The sequence below is a fragment of the Babylonia areolata genome, chromosome 27 (assembly GCF_041734735.1).
Source record: "Babylonia areolata isolate BAREFJ2019XMU chromosome 27, ASM4173473v1, whole genome shotgun sequence".
NCBI lineage: Eukaryota > Metazoa > Mollusca > Gastropoda > Neogastropoda > Buccinidae > Babylonia > Babylonia areolata.
Window position 1 is genome coordinate 31,554,725 of NC_134902.1, and position 21,186 is coordinate 31,575,910.

At 43.8% G+C, this 21,186-nt stretch overlaps 1 protein-coding gene across 1 annotated transcript in view; it reads left to right on the forward strand.

Annotated features, from left to right (window-relative positions):
- Positions 1–21,186, forward strand: part of LOC143301059 (uncharacterized) — a 44,414-nt gene that overhangs the window by 5,149 nt on the left and 18,079 nt on the right. The window contains exons 3-12 of the mRNA XM_076615064.1: positions 1–354; positions 547–991; positions 3,749–6,502; positions 6,960–7,204; positions 8,179–8,350; positions 8,883–9,045; positions 12,522–12,567; positions 14,969–15,168; positions 18,267–18,385; positions 20,555–20,643. The exon at positions 1–354 is cut by the window's left edge and continues 245 nt beyond it. Of these exons, the coding sequence (XP_076471179.1) occupies positions 1–354; positions 547–991; positions 3,749–6,502; positions 6,960–7,204; positions 8,179–8,350; positions 8,883–9,045; positions 12,522–12,567; positions 14,969–15,168; positions 18,267–18,385; positions 20,555–20,643 (4,587 nt within the window). The remainder of the gene's footprint in view (positions 355–546; positions 992–3,748; positions 6,503–6,959; positions 7,205–8,178; positions 8,351–8,882; positions 9,046–12,521; positions 12,568–14,968; positions 15,169–18,266; positions 18,386–20,554; positions 20,644–21,186) is intronic.

A 21,186-nucleotide genomic window follows, 5' to 3' on the forward strand; every position in this document is an offset into this window, starting at 1 on the left:
GATGGCGGTGCGGGCAGTTCGCTTCAGCTTTCAGCATTATCCAAGGCGTCTGAGGATCCCTCCGGCAGCGTCTCCTTTCCTGTGTCTGATCGATCCTCATGGAACACTGCTGACACCACCTCAGCAACGTCACCTAGCCGCTCTGAAGCGGTTCCGCTGTCCAGCAACAGAGAGATGCGAGGTTCTGATGCGGACTTTATCGAGTCTGGTATGTCATCTGTTTTCGACGGCACTGTGTTTGTATCTGCCGATCCAGAGATGCAGATTTCCACCGGAAGTCTGTCAGAGGCTACGTCCCAAACGTTGGGAACACCCGGAGGCAGCAGTCTGATGTTCCCAGAAACTGTTGGGGGTGTGAGTTCCAGTGATGCTGAACCTTCAGTCATCAGTGACGTATCGAGTTCTTTAGTACTGTTTGATTTAACAACGATTGTTTCTTCTGTAATGAGTGAATCAAGAAGTCCCAGTGATGATTCAGAACCGGTTAATTCGTTGACATCAGGTGCCTCTGGTGTGTCAGAACTGTCTTCTTCTTTTTTTCTCCAGGAAGAATACGAAAGCACCTCTGATCCCCTACAACCAACAACAATTCAGATGTCCCCCAGTGTGCATGAATTCACCTATTCCCCCAGCAGCACAGGTTTTGCACGCAGCACAGCTGACCTAGATGTTGAAAGCACAACAGATTTCAGCATGATAGCACCTAGTCCCACCACTGCCACGCCAGCTGTTAGCTTCTCTGACATGACAGCAGACAGCAGCTCGTTCCCTTCGCAGAGCGATGATTCTGGACAGTCCACGGACCTTTTATCAGACAGCATTTCTTCAGACAATTATCTGCAGTCATCTATCGATGAGAACTCACTTGAGGCTGACTCAGTATCTGGACACTTTGGAGTTTCATCGACAGTGATTCGGGACTTCAGTTCAACCATGGAAAGTGAAACTGCAACAGCTTCTGCAAGCACGGGCCTGTCTTCAGACTTGGCTGGTGAAATGACTATACAGAGTCGTTCAATAGGACCGTCTGATGATGTCAGTCCAGACGGCAGCTTTCTTTCATCCACTATGCACGATTCTTCAGCCGAATTATTACCCTTGCCAAGTTCTGAGAGCCAAATAATTGCTGTTACCACCTCCTCACTGTTATTTTCTGATCTGGAAATCATCAACAGTGTTGATTCTTCAGAAATGTTCTTTTCTTTGTCTGATTTTCGTGATACTGTCAGAAGTGGAGACACACGTCTGACTACATACATCCAAACCTCATTGCGTGAATCAGCAGTAGATATAACCAGCCTGATAACCAGTGCTGGTTCTGAAATACCAGCGGACACAAGCTCTTTGCTGCTTTCAGTGGTGAGCACAGCAGACATTGTCAGTTCGTCATTTTTGACCCAACTGGAATTGCAAAGCACTTCAGCAGAAGTGAGCTCATCTGTCAGTGATGCCATACTGTCATCAAATACCCAGGGTAGTAGGAGTGACACTGTTACACAGGAACTGTTTTCCACGTCTACACTGCCCCTCGCTTCTTTTCAAAGCAGTTCTCTTCCATCGTCATTACCTGTTAGCAGTTATACCATGACAGACGAAATTCACAGCACTCAAGAGTCATCTGATTTCAACAGTGCCATAGTCAGTGATGACCAGCTTCAGCCTTCACTTCCTCCAAGCTTGCCCATGCTTTCGTCTGAATCTATGTCCTTTGAGACTTCATCAGTGTTCTCACAAACCGCATCATTCATAACATCTGAGATGAGCAGTGCTGTCACTGCCTCATCCTCTGTTGCTGATTCAGGAGAATCACAAGAACTGACACAGTCTCTAACTGAAGAACCACCCCAGGTAACGTTCACCCACACTGTGATATCTTCATCTCTGGAGTCAGAAATGTCTTACAGTCACCTTGATTCCAGTCCAGTGTCGTTCACATCGTCTGAAACCACGTCTCCCAGTTCAGCTTTTCCAGGCTCAGTTTCAGTTTATCCATCAGATTCGCTCATACCTTCTGACAATACGTTCGTGATGAGCAGCTCCCTGGGCATCAGTGAGGATGTATCTACTGTCAGTGATTCTGTTTACACCCCCACTGTTTCACCTGGTGAAACAGTAACTGTCTTCTCCTCCTACTTTTATACTGCTTCAGACAGTAGACTCCTGATATCAACAAGTGGACTCCCAGAACCACCAAGTGTGCAGCCGCCAACAGATTTAAACACACCCTCCACTTCCACTGCCAGCTCACCCACTACTTTGAGCATAACAGATAGCACGAGTTATTCTCGCCTGCCTTCTTCAGAAACTTTTCCCAGTGAAGGTTCAGTGTCCTCGGGAAATGTTTTCAGTACAACTCTCCTGTTTCCTGACAGTTCTGACTATTCATCGGAATCGTCTTCATCAAAAGCCACGAGCTCTGAGCTGGCTGATTCATCATCCTCAAGCTACAGTTATTCAGGAACTACAAGTGGTGCATTACTGGTGTCTACTTTGGCTGTAGACACTGAAACCCTAGGGAGCGGGTTTCCGATTGTTACCGCAAGTTCTGACATGTCAAGTGAAATGTTTAGCACTGCCAGTGACATGTTGTTTCCCAGTGCAACTTTTACTACATTCAGTGTCAGTGCCACACTTTCTACTACTGAGTCACTTCAAACCAGTATCGAGATTGGTTCTCAAGATGATAGTTCCTCTTTAGACAATAATGGAATATTCTCCAGCATCGCCATCAGTTCTGGAACAACCATACTTTCTTATGTGAGTGACACTGACTCTCAGACTTTGGAATCGTCAATGAAGGGAACTGCCAGTGAGTCTCTGACTATGTCTATGGAAAGTGTAACATCACAGTCTGACTTTCTCAGTGAACTGGTTTCTTCCCAGGATATTGTAACTTTTCCAATGACCCATCTGGTGACTGCTTCCTCATCAGAAGCGTTTGACACAATGACGGGTACTTACATTGCTCCATCACAACCAAGTTCAGAAACTGCGTTGCTCAGCATGAGCTATTCTGACCCAAGTTTCTCCTTTAGCATGACCTCAACAATCAGCATGCTTAGCGTCAGTGAATCTGGTCTGTTTACGACCAGTGGTTTCAGCACGGAGACCAGTAGTCTCAGTCACATTGGAACGACTGCAGTTCTTGATTCACAAAGTGGAGGTATGAACACAGAAAACTTGCAGTCCACACTTTCTACACCTATCAGTTCATCAGAAACTGCTTTTGTGACAGCTTCGTTCAGTATCCATGTGCCCACTGTCACAAATACTGTGTCAAACAGTTCGCTCCTTCATCTGACAAGCAGTCCCTTGTCTGATTTCGTGCCATCTTCCCCCTATGTCTCATTTTCAGATTACATATCAGAGTTCTCCGTGATCACTTCATCTATGCAAATGTCAGATGTAGAATCCAGTAGTTCTGTGTTGTTTTCGAATCTGTTGTCATCTGCCGTGCCTGATATTTCACAAAGCTCAATGCATACATCATTTTCTACACAGTTGGGAGAAACTGTATCTACAGATATTGTGCCCAGCCAGTCACCGACTTCACGTTTTATTTCTTCAGGAGCTCCACCCACAGATGTGCCTAGCCAATCAATGACTTCACTATTTCTATTTTCTTCAGAAGCTCCGCCTACAGCTGTGCCTAGCCAAACAATGACTTCACAATTTCTGTTTTCTTCAGAAGCTCCGCCTACAGCTGTGCCTAGCCAATCAGTGACTTCACAATTTCTGTTTTCTTCAGAGGCACTGCCCACAGCTGTGCCTAGCCAATCAGTGACTTCACAGTTTCTGTTTTCTTCAGAAGCTCTGTCCACAGCTGTGCCTGTCCAGTCAGTGACTTCACATTTTCTGTTTTCTTCAGAAGCTCTGCCCACAGCTGTGCCTAGCCAATTAGTGACTTCACAGTTTCTGTTTTCTTCAGAAGCTCCGCCTACAGCTGTGCCTAGCCAATCAGTGACTTCACAATTTCTGTTTTCTTCAGAGGCACTGCCCACAGCTGTGCCTAGCCAATCAATGACTTCAAAATTTCCGTTTTCTTCAGAAGCTCTGCCCACAGCTGTGCCTAGCCAGTCAGTGACTTCGCATTTTCTGTTTTCTTCAGAAGCTCCGTCCACAGCTGTACCTAGTTCACTGCCATCATCGAATCTTAAATCGTCATCTGACTATGTGCATCCATCGTCCATGTTCAGCCAGACTGGGATGATTTCCTCAGAATCACTGTCAACTTCTTTGATACCCATTGAATCAGTCCAACCAGCCTCGTCAGGTCAGTCAGACACTATTCTGATTTCAGCACATTCCAGTGAAATGTTCAAGTCAACAGCCATCCAAACAGAAGACGTGTTGTCAACAGCCATCCAGACAGAAGACGTGTCATTGTCAGTGATGTCATCATCATCAACACCACCTCTGACGTCATTATTGCCCACATCCACTGTCTTCACAGGTACTGTGGTCCAGTCCATCTCCTTAGCACCTTCCTCATCTTTGGCTGACACATCAGTGATGGTTTCGTCAACTGCCTCAGGCTTTTTCTCTTCAAGTGTGGGAAACGTTTCCACAATGACAGATATATTGCCCATAACAACGTATTTCAGTTCTCTGAGAATATCCACATCAACAGCATCAGTGCCTGAAAGTTCCTCTTTGCTGTTCACAGAACTTGCACCTTCGGATTCTTCGGTGTATTTTTCGTCTGAAACAATGACATTTTCTCTTTCCGTTGATTTGTTTACATCCACTTTAAGAAGTGAAACACTTTTTTCTTCTGAAATGTTGGACTCCATTGAAACCTTTTCTGTATCTTCCTTTGGAACTTACTCTGCCAGTTTTATTCCTGTGCCATCTTTTTCCACAGATTTCACGACAGTGGAGAGTTCTCTGAGTTTTGTTACTCTACCATCTTTTTCCACAGACTCTCTTTCAATGGAGAGTTTAATGTCGTCAGGAACACCTCTGGTGTCGTCGACATCACTCCTGCCAGTGCAAAGTTCTCAGAGTGCTGCTCCATCAACACTGCCTCTCCAAAGTTTTATCTCCACCATTTCTGGAATTCCAACATCATACAGCTCCGTGCTGCCATTAGAGTCTGACTCCTCAGTGAGCTCAGAGTCTCATTTCTCGTCAGGACACACAGGCAGTACAATATTGTTTGAACCGAGTTCGAGCATGGTTGAGATTATTTCTCCGTCTTTTTCAGGTTCAGTGGTGACAGAAATACATCAATCGTCAGAAATGTTTTCAACAGAGATGCGGTCAAGCACCAGCTCAATGTTTATGTCCTCGGCAGCTGTGAGCACTGCAGTACCTCCGTTTGTGAGCACAGTCACTCTTTTCACCAGCACTGAAGTCTCCTCCTCTTTGTCCACTTTGCAAACCTCTGCTAGCTCTGTCCTGCAGCCGGACCTGTCCAGCGTGACAGACACGACAACATTCTCTTCCAGTGTTTTGGAACCGAGCAGTAGTGTGATCGTGACTTCTGAATCAATGTCACTGTCCTCTTCACCTTCGTCTGAAGTTTTTGACACATCTGGTGTGACATCTGATGTGTTTGGGCCTTCCAGTGTGCTGGGTAGTTTGTCAACAGCTATCGTTCCAACGTCCAGTGTGCTGGGTAGTTTGTCAACAGCTATCGTTCCAACGTCCAGTGTGCTGGGTAGTTTGTCAACAGCTATCGTTCCAACGTCCAGTGTGCTGGGTAGTTTGTCAACAGCTATCGTTCCAACGTCCAGTGTGACTGATACAACAGAGATGTCCAGTTCGACCCCAGTTGCCATGGATACATCCTCTGTTATCCAAACTTCTGGCATTGTGGCAGTATCCAGTGATGTTTCAACACAACAACCTACCCAACAAACGTCCAGTCTGCCAGCTGATTCTGTGTCTGAATTTTTCACTTATGCTTCACCATCGTTGGAGGCATCATCATTTATGGACTTGTCCAGTACGCTGACTGTGTCCATGTTCAGTTCTCTGTCTGTGTCTGTCTCTGAAATTCTGCCATCGACATCTATGGAAGTAATGTCAACCACGCCAACCTCGAGTGCCATGTTCATTTCCACATCTTCAATTCCGTCATCTTCATCTTCATTGGAATCCGTGTCAGACGTACCTTCATCAGGTTCTGTGGTAGCTTCCTCTCAACTTCTTCCATCTTCTTCAGACGTGATATCAAGTCTTGAAACATCCAGTTCATATCTGGTCACTTATTCTACAGTTATGTCTCTTATTACATCTTCATTGGCGACCCCATCATCGTTGGAAATGTTCAGTACCTCGTTCGTGCCCAGCAGTGTGGTGGACACATCTTCGGAAATCGTCCCGTCGTTGTCTTCTTCGTCGGAAATTACATCTTCGTCGGTTTCGCCTCAGCCTACCACCACACCGCCGACAACAACAGGGTCAACGACAGTGACAGAACCCGCATCAAATGAAACGACGACGACTGCTGCAGTGTCGACAACGACGGTGGCTGAGGACCTCTTGGTTGTCACAGGTCGGTTGCTTTTCCTTTAGTCGTTGGATCGTGCTTGTGGTCATGATGCTGTTAGTGTTGATAATACTTGTGACTCTGTCTCTCCCTCGTCAACCCCCCCTCCTCACTCCCGCTGCTCTGTCTGCCTGTCTGTTTTATGTGGTGCTCTTTCGACAATTCAATACCAGTTTTTAAGGTCTCTGTGCAGTCATGTCAATCAATGTTAAACCAGAACTGGAGCTCAGTAACGTCCTCGTTCAGGGAATAACCCTTGGGTTTTTACAGCTGAGTGACATTCAGTCGGCCTGACAGTGACTGACATTGTGTCTGTTCACTTCGTTATACAAATGATATTCCACCAGTACATATGAAAATTAGAAATATACATACATAATATGTTTAGGGAAAGGAAAGTCATAATGCACGTGCCTCTCAACACTGCTATCAGCCCCAAACTCTTGTGCATCCCATTCTGCAGTCATCCGGCTACGTTCCGGGGACGACATCCAGTCCCAAGCCTTCATCACGGCGATGGAGGAGGGCTTGGCCAGGGCCTACAGCTTGGCCTTTCAGCGTCAGCAGGGGACCGGGGGTTTGAGTTCCACCAGACGTAAGCGTTTCGCTGCCTTGTTCGGCGGTCGTCCCGTCCACCTGTGGAGTGAGCGTGTTGCTGGTGTTGTTCAGCGCAGGAAGAGAGCTGTGGTGAACGACGTGGAGGTCAAGGTGAGAGGAGGCGGAGCGTTGGGCGTGGTGTTGGGGGTGGAGGGGTTGGGGGGGAGGGATATGTGTGGGTGTAGAAGTGATGGTGGTGGTGGTAAGCGTTTGTTGGGGATGAATGATGGCTAGTTTTGGATGGTGGTGGTGGTGGCGTGGGTGATTTAGTCTGTGTGTGTGTGTGTGTGTGTGTGTGTGTGTGTGTGTGTGTGTGTGTGTGTGTGTGTGTCTGTGTGTGTGTGTGTGTGTGTGTGTGTGTGTGTTGCTATTGATCTTCTTTCCCTTGTTGTTGTTGTTGTTGTTGTTCTTCTTCTTCTTCTTCTTCTTCGTCGTCTTCTTCTTTCTACCTTTTCACCACCCATCTCTTCTTCCTTCTCCCATGGCCCATTCTTCTAACTCCTTCGCTCTCTTTCCTCCTCTTCTCTTTCTTTTTCTCATCCATTGTCATCATCATCATCATCATTATCAGTATATCAGCATTATCGTCATCATCTTTTTCTTGTCCAATCCTTTTATTCTCCACCTCATCCTTGTTCCCTTCCTCCTCCTCCCCTCCCCCTCCTGCTGCTTCTTTCTTTCTTCTTCTTCTTCACCACCATCATCATCATTGACGCCATCTTCATCATCTTCATCATCATCCTCTTGTTGTTATAGTTCTTCTTCTTCTTATCTTGTTCTTTTTGTTCTTGTTCTTGTTCATGTTCTTGTTGGTGTTGTTGTTGTTGTTCTTCTTCTACTACTTCTTCTTCTTCCTCTTCTACCGTTTATTTTCTACCTCTTACTCTCATCACCCATCCTATTACTCTTTCTTCAACTCAGTCACCACCATCATCGTCATTGATGCCATCACCGTCATCGTCATCAACTTCATCATCATCATCTTCTTCATGATCATACCATGACCCTTCTCATCTCCCTCTTCTTAACAACAATAACAACAACATCATCACTCTCATCCTCGTCGCTATCATCATCTGTGGAAGATCACGGACGTGAGCACCCAGGCAGCCACGCCCACCAACGCCGAGCTGAGGCACACTGTGAAGCGGAACGGGCAGCCCGTGCAGGCCACACAGGCGTCGGAGGTTCTCAACGGCCTGCTGGACCAGGAGCTGGCCCTGGAGCTCGACAGGGTCGTCATCACCAAGGCCACACGTGAGCTTGTTTCAGTTTCAGGTTCAAGAATATGCCAAAGCGTGCGGATCTTCGCCACTCTCCCTCTTTCAGTGTTTTAAAACCGGTCTGAAAACACATCTTTTTGAAAACGCCCACCTTCCATGTCTTTCCAGTGATATTCAGCTCTAAGCCATGCAAACTGTGTGTGTGCGTGTGTGTGTGTGTGTGTGTGTGGGGGGGGGGTGGATATCATCACTACCGTCATCACTGTCCTCAATGTGGCAACCCCCCCTAACGGTGGCAGTCACTATACGGGAGGACAAGAAGCTGTTCTCTTTTGGTCTGTCCGCTTCTCTGTCTCTCTCGAGTTGTCTAACTTTGTTTCGGTATCAGCCTGCTTGTCTCCCTTTCTTCGTCTTCTTTATTGTTGCCGTTAACACCCTCCCCAGCAGCAGCCGAAACAGCTTCGTAAATGTCAAAAGGAGGAGGACCAGAAGTTGTAGATCGTCGTCATCAACATAATCGTCATCATTATCGTCATCGTCATCACCACTATTCTCTTTCCCTCCAGCTGCAGCCGGCCAGACGGCGGAAGTCTCGACGGGCGAGGACAGCAAGCTGTGGATCATCGGGGCGGTGTTGGGCCCAGTGGTCCTACTGCTCGTAGTGTGGCTGCTGGTTTGCCTGCTGGTTCGGCACCGCGCCTGGCCGCACGGACAAGCTGCGTATCCAGGGCGACGATGACGATGACGTCGTCAACCACCACCACCACCACCACCAGCCCCACCTCTTGACTGTCAAGCCGGGAGGGAGGGTGAGTGGGGTTTTTCTTGGGTTTCTCTCTCAGTCTCTCTCTCTCTCTCTCTTGGGGGGGGGGGTGGGGGGGGAGTTTCTATTTTTTTTTTTTTTTTTTTTTTTTTTTAGGTAGCGATAGTAGTGGCGGAGAAGGGAGTACAGAAATGGGGTAAGGTACGTGTATTGTGGGTATATCATGCACTGGGAGGAAGGGTGAGTGGGTTTGTTTTTTCGTTGTTTCTGTTGTTGTTTTTACGCTTATATATATACTTTTTTTTTATAAGGTGGTAATAGTAGTGGACGGAGGAACAGAAGGTAGAGAGATGGGGGTAGGGTGTGTTGTGGGTATGTCACTGTGCAGGGAGGGAGGGTGAGTATATATATGTTGGTCAGGCATCTGCTTAGCAGATGTAGTGCAGCGTATAAGGATTTGCCCGAACGCAGTGACCCCTCCTCGGGAACTGAACTGAACTTTTGTTGTTGTTGTTGTTGTTGTTGTTTGAGGTGGTAATGGTGGTGGTGGTGGCGGAGGGGGGCAGTGTGGAGGGGGTTTTGTGGAGTGATTGTAATTGTGTGTGTTCAGTTGGGGAGCAGAGGTGGTGGTGGTGGTGGGTGGTGAGGCCGGGGGCAGTAAGTGTGTGTGTGTGTGTGTGTGTGTGTGTGTGTGTGTGTGTGTGTGTGTGTGTGCCGGTGTGTTAAGTAACAATACCAAAAAGGAACTGAAGATGAAGGTACACGTACCTTACCCCATTTCTGAAGGAATTGAAGAAAGAAAAGGAAGGAAAAATGCTGGTTTGCACAAAACTATGATCGATCTATGTACAAAATCTAACCAGTGGTTTTAGGACAAAGGTATGAATTGCAAAATAAATGAATAAATAAGCCAACATCCAGAAAAGAGACTGAGATGTCCTACCATCAGCTGGCGAGCAGACAAGTGGCAATATAAATGAGTTTTAAAAAAGAAAAGAAAAAAAGAATGAAGAATTAGGAGATTCAAATACAAGACATGAATAGATGAATAGATGAATGTTGCAAATAACTAGTAAATAATCATGAATCCTGAATCTTAAAAAGAAAGCAATATCCATAAGAATCACAAACGATTACAGAAGAAAGAAAAAATAAAATGCGAAAAAAAAAACACCTTCATAACCGGAATTGAAAAAAAAACAAAAAACAGTGATGATGGTGATGATGATGATCATGATGATACCTTTCCGTTTGATCATCAACATCCCCTCTTCTTCCTTCCTTACTCGTTTTTACCCCAATACTCCCGCTGCACTCAGTTCTTCTGCATCATTGAATTAGTCACAGGACCAGAACTCGAAGCAAACATTTATGACTCAATGAAGGGGAAGCAATGCGCGCGTTTTGTTAACAACGCTGAGCGGAGTTCTTTCCCATCGCTAATGGCGCTTCCTTACCAACGCAAACAACGGTGGCTTGTTCAGACATGATTGTCAATGTGGGGTTTTACTAATCTGACCTCTCTGCGATTGCTTTACCCACTATAATTGGCTGTGTGTCAATACACGGTGTGTGCATTCCAGAAGCCAGCCTGGTTTACTGTCTGAAAGGAAAACAGTGAGCGGTGTTGTGAACTGAACAACATTGCAGAGGAATTTGAAGTCATTGATTTCGTTTTTATTGATTTATCAATAATGATAAAAAAAGAAGATAATGATAATAATGATGAAGTGTTATTGTCTCCAGCGCTGTTTAGAATAACTTTTACACCACTCTGGTGTGGCGGACAGTAAAAATTTGCCTGCATGTTGTTTTAAACTGCTGTGTGCAGCTAGATATTTCTGGATCAAACTTAAACTCAGCTGTTTTTTTGTTGTTGTTTTCTTTCTTTCTTTCTTTCACTATCGGTGTTATTGAAGTTATTTCACGCATGTTCATGCAGTCTGCATTCGTGTAATTTTTTCACAGTTCCCTTTTTCTGAGTGCTCACTGGCCAAGAAAGGAATGGTGATCAGAGAAACATATAATATTGTACCAGCACACTCAGAGAGTTATAGTTGAAATCATTAGACGGGCAAAAAAATACAAATCTTTTCAACCGTGAAAACTATTGGAGCTTATGAAACACCAGTGTTTTTCCCTGTGGAGGTGTTTCTAGAGAAGTGGGGAAATATGTTTGTGTGAGGACAGGTGCACTCATAACATCCAAACAGCTGGGCTGTGTATAAAGCTAAATTATATGCAAACTGGTTTGGTTTTTTTTTAAATCCCACAAGTCAGGATGCCAGTGCTGTGTTGTGGTTCCTCCTCTGTGCAAGTGGACCAACCAGGCACTAAGCCTGCAGACAAGAGTTCAGATGATGAGAATAACAATGAAGACGAGGTAATAACGCTTGCCTTGATTTACAGTTAATTGCAGTAATGACAGGTATTGGTTCAGTTGTCATCACAGTATATCATTGTTATTTCCAGAGTAGGAAATTATAAGTGGCATTGTCGCAAAGGAGAAGGAAAGACAACTTGTGTTGTTAACAACAGAATCAGTTTTATGCAAAAACTCAGCACAATTTGTTTTGGCCTAATGTGAGATAAGTTGTAACTATACCAGTACAGAAATCTGTGTCAATCATCCAAGTTCAAATTAATACTCAGTAACACACACACACACACACACACACACACACACACACACACACACAACAAACATATACAGTACACACAAACGTATGCATGCATGGACATGCACATGCATGCATTCACATACACATGCACACACATGCACATCACACACACAAAATGTAATATCCCCATATTAACTTAAGTCACCAGTACTGAGTTTTCACTAACTGATGTGAAATAGTATAATAAACACATACATTCATAAGAGTTCATCTGACAAGACAATACTGCTGATGACAATTAACAGGCAACAGTGATCAGAAAATTTACACCACACCTAATGCAGACATAGTTCTGACACTGAGAAGCTCTAAATTCTATATGTATGGGCACATGCGTGCACACACACACACATTTTAACTACAAAAATAGACAGTTAAGCTAAAATGTAAGCACCCAAAATAACACCCAAACTCAATAAATACTCAGTCAACAGCATAATCCTGCATTTATTAACTAATAACAAAACCAAGTCCTACTAATTCCTGCATCAATAGTCTAACATTTTTGTCTTCTGAACTGTACACACATGTTCCATAAAACATATGTACAGTACACAGGTTACAAATTTTGAGCCTGTAGATCAGTGCATTCACATGTATGCTAGTATGTGTGCGCGGATATTATTATGCGTCTATGGTCATGTGAGGTGGGGTGGGGGGAGGGGGGGTGCATGTGTTGGTGGGGTATGTAGTGTGGGTTGATGTATGTGGTTGGTTTGTTAATGTGTATGATGTATGCAGTTTTTAAATGTTATATTCAGTTTCTACAAGCCATGCGACCCATATGAAACTTCCCCAAAATTAATGGTGAGTTATAGTTCAATGTTTTGCTGATAGACTGAATGTTGGTTCCCTTCCCACCACCTCCTCACACCCCACCCCCATCAACCCCCTCACAAAACACCTTACAGCCCCCAACCACCATCAACCCCCTTCACAAAACACCTTACAGCCCCCAACCCCCACCCCCATCAGCCCCCTCACAAAACACCTTACAGCCCCCAACCCCCCACATCCATCAACCCCCTCACAAAACACCTTACAGCCCCCAACCCCCACCCCCATCAACCCCCTTCACAAAACACCTTACAGCCCCCAACCCCCACCCCCATCAGCCCCCTCACAAAACACCTTACAGCCCCCAACCCCCACCCCCATCAACCCCCTCACAAAACACCTTACAGCCCCCAACCCCTACACCCATCAACCCCCCTCACAAAACACCTTACAGCCCCCAACCCCCACCCCCATCAACCCCCTCACAAAACACCTTACAGCCCCCAACCCCCACCCCCATCAACCCCCTCACAAAACACCTTACAGCCCCCAACCCCAACACCCATCAACTCCCTCACAAAACACCTTACAGCCCCCCACCCCCATCAACCCCCTCACAGAACACCTTACAGCCCCCAACCCCCACCCCCATCAACCCCCCTCACAAAACACCTTACAGCCCCCAACCCCCTCACAAAACACCTTACAGCCCCCAACCCCCACCCCCATCGACCCCCCTCACAAAACACCTTACAGCCCCCAACCCCCACACCCATCAACCCCCCTCACAAAACACCTTACAGCCCCCAACCCCCACCCCCATCAACCCCCTTCACAAAACACCTTACAGCCCCCAACCCCCCACATCCATCAACCCCCTTCACAAAACACCTTACAGCCCCCAACCCCCACCCCCATCAACCCCCTCACAAAACACCTTACAGCCCCCAACCCCCATCAACCCCCTCACAAAACACCTTACAGCCCCCAACCCCCACCCCCATCAACCCCCCTCACAAAACACCTTACAGCCCCCAACCCCCATCAACCCCCTCACAAAACACCTTACAGCCCCCAACCCCCACACCCATCAACCCCCTCACAAAACACCTTACAGCCCCCAACCCCCATCAGCCCCCTCACAAAACACCTTACAGCCCCCAATCCCCACCCCCATCCCCACCCTCTCCTGTCCTCATCCTCTCCCCATTGCCATTGGTTCTAACTTTACAGCTGATGCTGCAAAGAAGTTGCCTTACGTTATAAATGTAAAAAAACAAATCTGCCCCTTCTTGTCGTGGTTACTGCTTTCACCTCTCCATCCCATCTACGATGAGCTTGAGATCCACTCCTGTTTCCTCATTCCCAGATGGAAACACTCCACAGTGTGCTGCTGCTCTTTCTCTTGTCTCAGGATGTGGAATGAGCTCCCTCTTTCACTTCATCAAGTCTCTGCGCTCAGCTCTTTGGAGTCTGGCCCTGAAACCAACCTCTTTCCAAAATAGCACTACCCTCCATGCCCTCTTTCTGCCAGTCTAACTCTAAATTTCTGTTTCTTTCTTTTCACACATGCCTAAATTTAACTTTTTGTCTCTCACCCCTTATAACAAGAGTTGTGCAACCAGAGTGTGAATGACTAATATGAAAGCACTTTGATTTGTCTCTGGACAAGATAAAGCCTTGTATAAATACCTTTATTAGCATTATTGTTTTGTCTTTTGTGAAAGACTATGACTCTCTAACTCGGAGGCAATACTGCACTGGTTGTTAGTGCTGCAGCCTCGGGAGCTAGTTGGCTTTTGAGGACCATCGTAACACCATCTGTCCTATCAAAAAGCCATCTTGGCTGAAAGAATGGGGATGTGACTTCAGCAAGACACACTCCACTTAATCAAATTCTAGCCCAGATAGTCAGGACAGCAGTTGCCTCTTCAGCTGTTCTAATAGTCATAGTCGGACTGACTGGCATGCATACATACATACATACATATTACTGTTGTTATTATATAATAACACTCGGCTTATATCACAGATTGACATAAGTTTACATCTGGGCCAACAGCAAAGTGAGAGCTGTATTATCAATGGTTTCTCCAGTCAATGGGAAATCATTTACAGCTTAGTCTTTTTGTGAAGGACTATGACTCTCAAACTAGGAGGCAAAATTGCACTGGTTCTTAGTGCTGCAGCCTTGTGGGCTAATTGGCCTTTGGGAACCATCCCAACGCTGAGTGTCCTAAAAACCCTCTTGGCCGAGAGAGTGGGGATGTACTTGGGCAAGACACTTTCCACTATAATAAAATTCTAGCCCAAATAGTCGGAACAGCAGTTGCCTCCTCTGCTGTTCTGATGGTCATAGTCGGACACGACTGACTATCATATATATATATATTAGCAAGCTTCATTGTTGATATCATTATGTCTGTCTCAGAGCCGAGAGAGCGGGGAGGTGGCAGAGGACCCAGAGTACGCCCAGGCAGTGCCAGGCCAGTCGAACGGACTGGTGAAATCGTCAGCCCACAAAATGTCCTACGAGGTGACCCCCGACCATGACACGTCAGCCACCTCCACTGGCAGAGCCTCCTCCTCCTTCAGGGCTTCAAAGAGAGGACGCAAACTGCCCAGGAAAAAGTCAGTATTATACAGCATAATGTTTATATAAAAAAAATTAATGTGCTCTATCTACCTCCTGAGCACAAGGGCCCAGTGCGCTAACGATTAGGATCAATATGGAAAAATAATGGTTACAAAAAGCACATGCCACACACAAGCACACACCACACACACACACACACACACACACACACACACACACACAAAATGGATGAAACATCTGGAGGACATCATTGGGACACAAAGTAAAGTTGACCAAAGCACAAAAGCAAAAATAAATACAGAACTAAGAAACATAAACTCGAATATAACACCTTCGTATCTTGATTTTCCAATTTCCACAAAAGAGATAATCAACGCATCCAGAAACTTACACAACAAAAAAACGCCTGGAAAAGACGGGATTACAAACGAAATCATAAAGGCTAGCCTACCGGAAACAACAGAAATACTAAAACTGTTATTTCAGTCTGTCCTTAACTCAGGCACGTTCCCAGATATGTGGAAAAAAGGAATTAGCATACCAATTTACAAATCGGGAGACCAATTAAACCCAACCAATTATCGAGGAATAACTCTAAACAACTCACTCAGTAATCTTTTTTTGTCAAATATTAAACAATCGAATAACAAACTACCTCGAAGACAATAATTTACTATCAAAAGAGCAAGCAGGCTTTCGAAAATCACACAAGACCTCGGACCACATATTCATACTTAAAAAGATAATTGACGATACTTTAAGAAAAAGAATGAATCGCCTTTATTGCTGTTTTGTTGATTTTCAGAAAGCATTTGACAGGGTCTGGCATCACGCTCTAATGCTAAAAATGTATCAAATCGGTATAAATGGAAATTGCTTTAGAGTTATTCAAAGCATGTATGAAAATGCCACAGTTTGCACAAGAACTGATACGGGATTTTCTTCTGAAATACCCATATTGAAGGGGGTACTACAAGGGAACACACTCAGTCCCACTTTATTTAATATATTTATTAATGATCTCCCGAAATGTCTGGGCGTTACTGACTCACCATCCATAGACCTTGACAAAAGTGATAGTGTTTCATGTTTACTATATGCTGATGACCTAGTAATTTTGTCCACGACAAAGATAGGATTACAAAGGAAACTAGATAAACTCAATCTGTATTGTGAAAACTGGGATCTAAAAATTAACATAGATAAAACTAAAGTAATAGTTTTCACACACACCGATCCCAAAGTGCCTGTTATTTTCACGATAGGCAATGATATAATCCAGACAACTGATCAATACAAGTACTTGGGTATATTATTTCACAAAACTGGAACGTTCTCATTTGCCCAAGAGCACCTAGCCAAACAGGCATTAAAAGCAGCACACTCCCTCCGACGAATCGTTAAAAAGCAAGATATTCGTTTGGATATTGTACTGCAGCTTTTTGATTCACTTGTTTTACCTATATTATCATATGGATCCGATATTTGGTTCCCATGGGCTGAAACAAAAACTACCAATTCATTCAATACAGGAATGACAGATTTCTTTAGAAATTGTATTTCTTCGAAACATTCACATGAACAAATGCATATAAAATTTTGCAAACTGCTTCTAGGGGTACATTCTAAAACAATGAATCTGCCAACTCTAGCCGAACTGGGCAGATTTCCAGTTGGAATTCATATTGCTTGCAGAGTTCTTGACCACTGGACTCATATTCTGGATGCACATAATGATAGCCATATCAAAAAGGTCTATATGTCGATGATGAACCAACCAGACACAATTGAAAATCCATGGATACAATTTGTAAAGAATATTCTTCACAATGTAGGATTAGGTCATGTTTGGAATAATCAGTCGACATTTAGTAACAGCAGACTTAAATTTACATTACGCCAACAACTAAGAAATAGATATGTACAATTCTGGAAACAGAGAAAAACTGAATACAGTAGATTAGATTTCTACAACAAAATTAAAAGAAACGATTATCAAATTGAGAATTATCTAACTGATAAAATCGATCCTGCTCACAAACAAGCTCTTTGTCAACTCAGAATAAGCGCACATTATTTAAACATCGAACGAGGAAGATATGCAAACATTCCCAGAGAAGAGAGGTTATGTGCTATATGTGAAGTTGTTGAAGATGAATTGCATTTCTTAGATTCGTGTATCTTATTTCATAATTTGCGAAGCCATCTAATCACTACTATACAGCAGTATGATCATCAATCAAATGTGATCTCTAGAAAAATACAAAACAATATACTAAAACCAAGTGATTTATTCACCTGCGATGACTGTCAAAAAACACTTGCCAACTATGTATTTCAGTGCATGCGTATTAGATGACCGTTTATTTCTTTGTTCCCTTTGTTCTTTGTTGTGTCTATTAATCCTTCGGGATTTTATGACAATAAATGAAGTCAAGTCAAGTCAAGTCAAGTCAAGTCAAGTCAAGTCACACACACACAGTCACACACCACACACAAGCACACACCGCACACAAGCACACAAACAGGTCACGACATATCAACACCTAAACATCCACAAAATATAAACAATACTATTTCCTTCGTAATAGTATACAGATTTTTGTAGTGGCATTTTGGTGATTTTTTTTTGTTTGTTTAGTTGTTTTTTGTTTTGTTTTTTTGGAAACAGGTGTTTTTTCCCCTTTATTTTACTTTGCTTAGGTATTAAGACAGCTCATTTCAGTTGAGCGATCTCTTAAAGATGGCTGCAAACTTTTCAGTATTATAAAAATCAGTAACTCCTACCCATTGTACAGCCACTCCATAATTTTCATCCTAGCTTTATAAAGAATACATGTAAAATAGATATTTTAAAATGATGGTTTTAAAAGGAAATCAATTAGATTTTGATACAAAGCACACAAAAAAATGCATATAATTATAGGTCAAAATAAAGAGATGTAACTGATTGTAAAGGCATAAATAGTGACAAAGAAAAACGGGGAGGGATCATACCTGAGATTTTGAATTCACCTAAGACAATAAACAGAAGTAAACACAAGCTATGCGATGTAGTGTATTCTCTTTCTGTCTGACTCTCAGAAGGTGCATTGTGTGCATTGTTAGCTTCAGCTACTTTGACTTCATACAGGAGCTTGCAGGCATCGGCGGAGGAGACTGAAGGTGAGCCCTCCTCTGAAAAAGTGAGCGAGAAATCCACTCCACCCAAAAAGAAGAATGGCAAGAAATCCAGCTTGAGAGAGACGGAAGGTGAGTGGGGCATGAACAGGGAGACCTTTTGAGTGTCCTAGTTGCTGTGTGTACAGTCAGGTTATAAGTTTGTTTGTTTTTGTTTGTTTTGTTTGTTTTATAGACTGATGTTTTTCAACTTCTGGATTAAAACATGATGTGCTTTCAATTCTGATATTTGTAAAGATGGCAAATATCTGCTTGAAAGATTATAACAATGGCAATAAAATTACAATAATAAATCCAGCCACATACATATAGTACTACATTCAAGGAGATGTAAGAGGTGGTTTCTTCGTTGATGTCTTCATACTGTTCTTAGGCAGTTTTATAGATTATTTTGATAAGCTTTGGACGTGCGAATTGCATTTTGAGAAATAAAGTGGGCAAACAGGATCACATTATTGACGGAGGAAGCATTAGTTTTGTGTTGGAATTATATATTATTCAACACATGAGTGTTGTTGACTCGGGTCGTACATTAGTTGTTTTTCATGTTTTTATGTTCAGTTGTTCATTTCTTTGTCATCCTTCATACTCTGAAAGGGGTGAAAGGAAATAAAGTCTTGGATCTTTGGTTGTATGAAGGGGTGGTGTGAATATAGTGTCCTTGGCTGCTACTGTTCTTGTTTTATGTGTGAGACAATTATTGTCCACATCCATGAACATTTCTCTCTGTGTGTTTGTTGTGTGTGTGTGTGTGTGTGTGTGTTGTTATTGTTGTTGTTGTTTTCGATAGAATGAATATTATTTATCTTTTCACTCCAACTATGAAGAACATGTAGTATGCTGTTTTGGGAGATGTTCTCAATACCAGTAAGATGGTAACTGGTTAATGTGTTGTTGGCAGGGAAATCAGTCTCATAAACTGGGCTGCTTCTTCTTTTTCTTCATTTGTGGGCTGCAACTCCCACATTCACCCTTGACCTGTGCCAGGGATTTGAACCCAGGACCTTCAGATTTAATGCCCAGTGTTTCACCCACCTAGCTGTTGCACCCTTCCCCCACCAGTCTGAATTCTATGTAAAGTGTGTGGGATTTGAGGGAGTTGGGATGTAATTTTTCTCCATTCTCTTGGTGATAAGTATTTTGGTATGAGAGTGCATCATTCAGGTATTGTGATGTTTGATATGTATGTTGAGTATTTTGTAATGTGTGATGTGTGGTTGTTTTTGGGTTTGTGTGTGTGTGTGTGTGTGTGTGTGTGTGTGTGTGTGTGTGTGTATGTGTACATCAGTTACTGTCAGAGTTTCGTTGGATGTCTGTGCAGGGTTTTGGATGTAAGTTGTAGGTTGTCATTTTTAGTATTTAAATGCATGTTTTACACATCTATTTTTTTACATTATACCACGCAGTTAAGCATGTTTCACATGGACGGTTGCTGCATGATTTAAATCATTATTATTGTGATTGTGAGGAAGGCGGCAGAATGACCAAGATGATCGACAGCCTGTATGGAATCCATGAAGGTGTGGGTTTCAATCCATCTCTCGCCTTTTCTCCCAAGTGACTGCAAAATCCAACTGAGCATCTAGCCGTTCGGATGAGACGATAAACCAAGGTCCCATGTGCAGCACGCACTTGGCGCACTGAAAAATGACACATGGCAACGAGAGTGTTGTCCTCTGGCAAAATTCTGCAGAAGAAATCTTCTCTGATGTATGTATGTATGTATGATAGTCAGTCGTGTCTGACTATGACCATCAGAACAGCAGAGGAGGCAACTGCTGTTCCGACTATTTGGGCTAGAATTTGATTATAGTGGGGAGTGTCTTGCCCAAGTACATCCCCACTCTCTTGGCCAAGAGGGTTTTAGGACTCTCGGCGTTGGGATGGTTCCCAAAGGCCAACTAGCCCACAAGGCTGTAGCACTAAGAACCAGTGCAATTTTCCCTCCTAGTTTGAGAGTCATAGTCCTTCACAAAAGACTAAGCTGTAAATGGTTTCCCATTGACTGGAGAAACCACTGATAATACAGCTCTCACTTCTGTGATAGGCACACAAATATATATATGCATGCACTCAAGGCCTGACTAAGGGCGCTGGGTTATGTTTCTGGTCAGTCCTCTGTCCAGCAGATTAGGGGTAAGGTATATGTGTTTGTCCGAATGCAGTGACTCCTCCTTCAGAAACTGGAACTGGAAGTATTGTTAATGTGTTTTTTCATCATCTCCTGCTTCGTTCAATCAGAAATGGAGATGAGCCCTTTGGATCCTGGTTTCTACAACTCGGCAACGCTTCAGGCTTCACGTCAACTGTACGCACAGCAAACGTTTGAGGTGGGTTTCTCTCAGACAGTTTCGATTTGTAAAAATCGGGGCTGTGAAAAATTAGCTACAACTTGGATTTTAGATTGATTGTGTGAGAGTTTGATGGTGGGGTGAGAGAGAGAGTGTGTGTGTGTGTCTGTGCGTGTGTGTGTGTGTGAGTGAGAGAGAGAGCTTTGGTGGGTGAGAGAGAGAGAGAGTGTGTGTGTGTGCGTCTTTGTTGTGTGTGTATGTGTGTGTTTCAGTGTGTATGTGGGTATGTGCAGTCTATGACTGTTACATTTTTAAAGTCTGAATTTCTCCACAGTTGTTTTTGTGTTATGTCTGTAATTTTTGTACCTTGTTGAAAACGAATATCTGGATTATTGTTTGAATTGGTTCTGATTCAGCCTCTAAGGTGAGTTGCATGGTTGGCAGTCAGCAGGATCACACTGTGATTATTGATGACCACGAAAGTCATTCGGATGAGACAGTAAAACCAGGTCCTGTGTTCAGCATGCGGCTTAGCACATATAAAAGAACCCATGGCAACAAGAGGGTTGTCCCTGCCAAAAT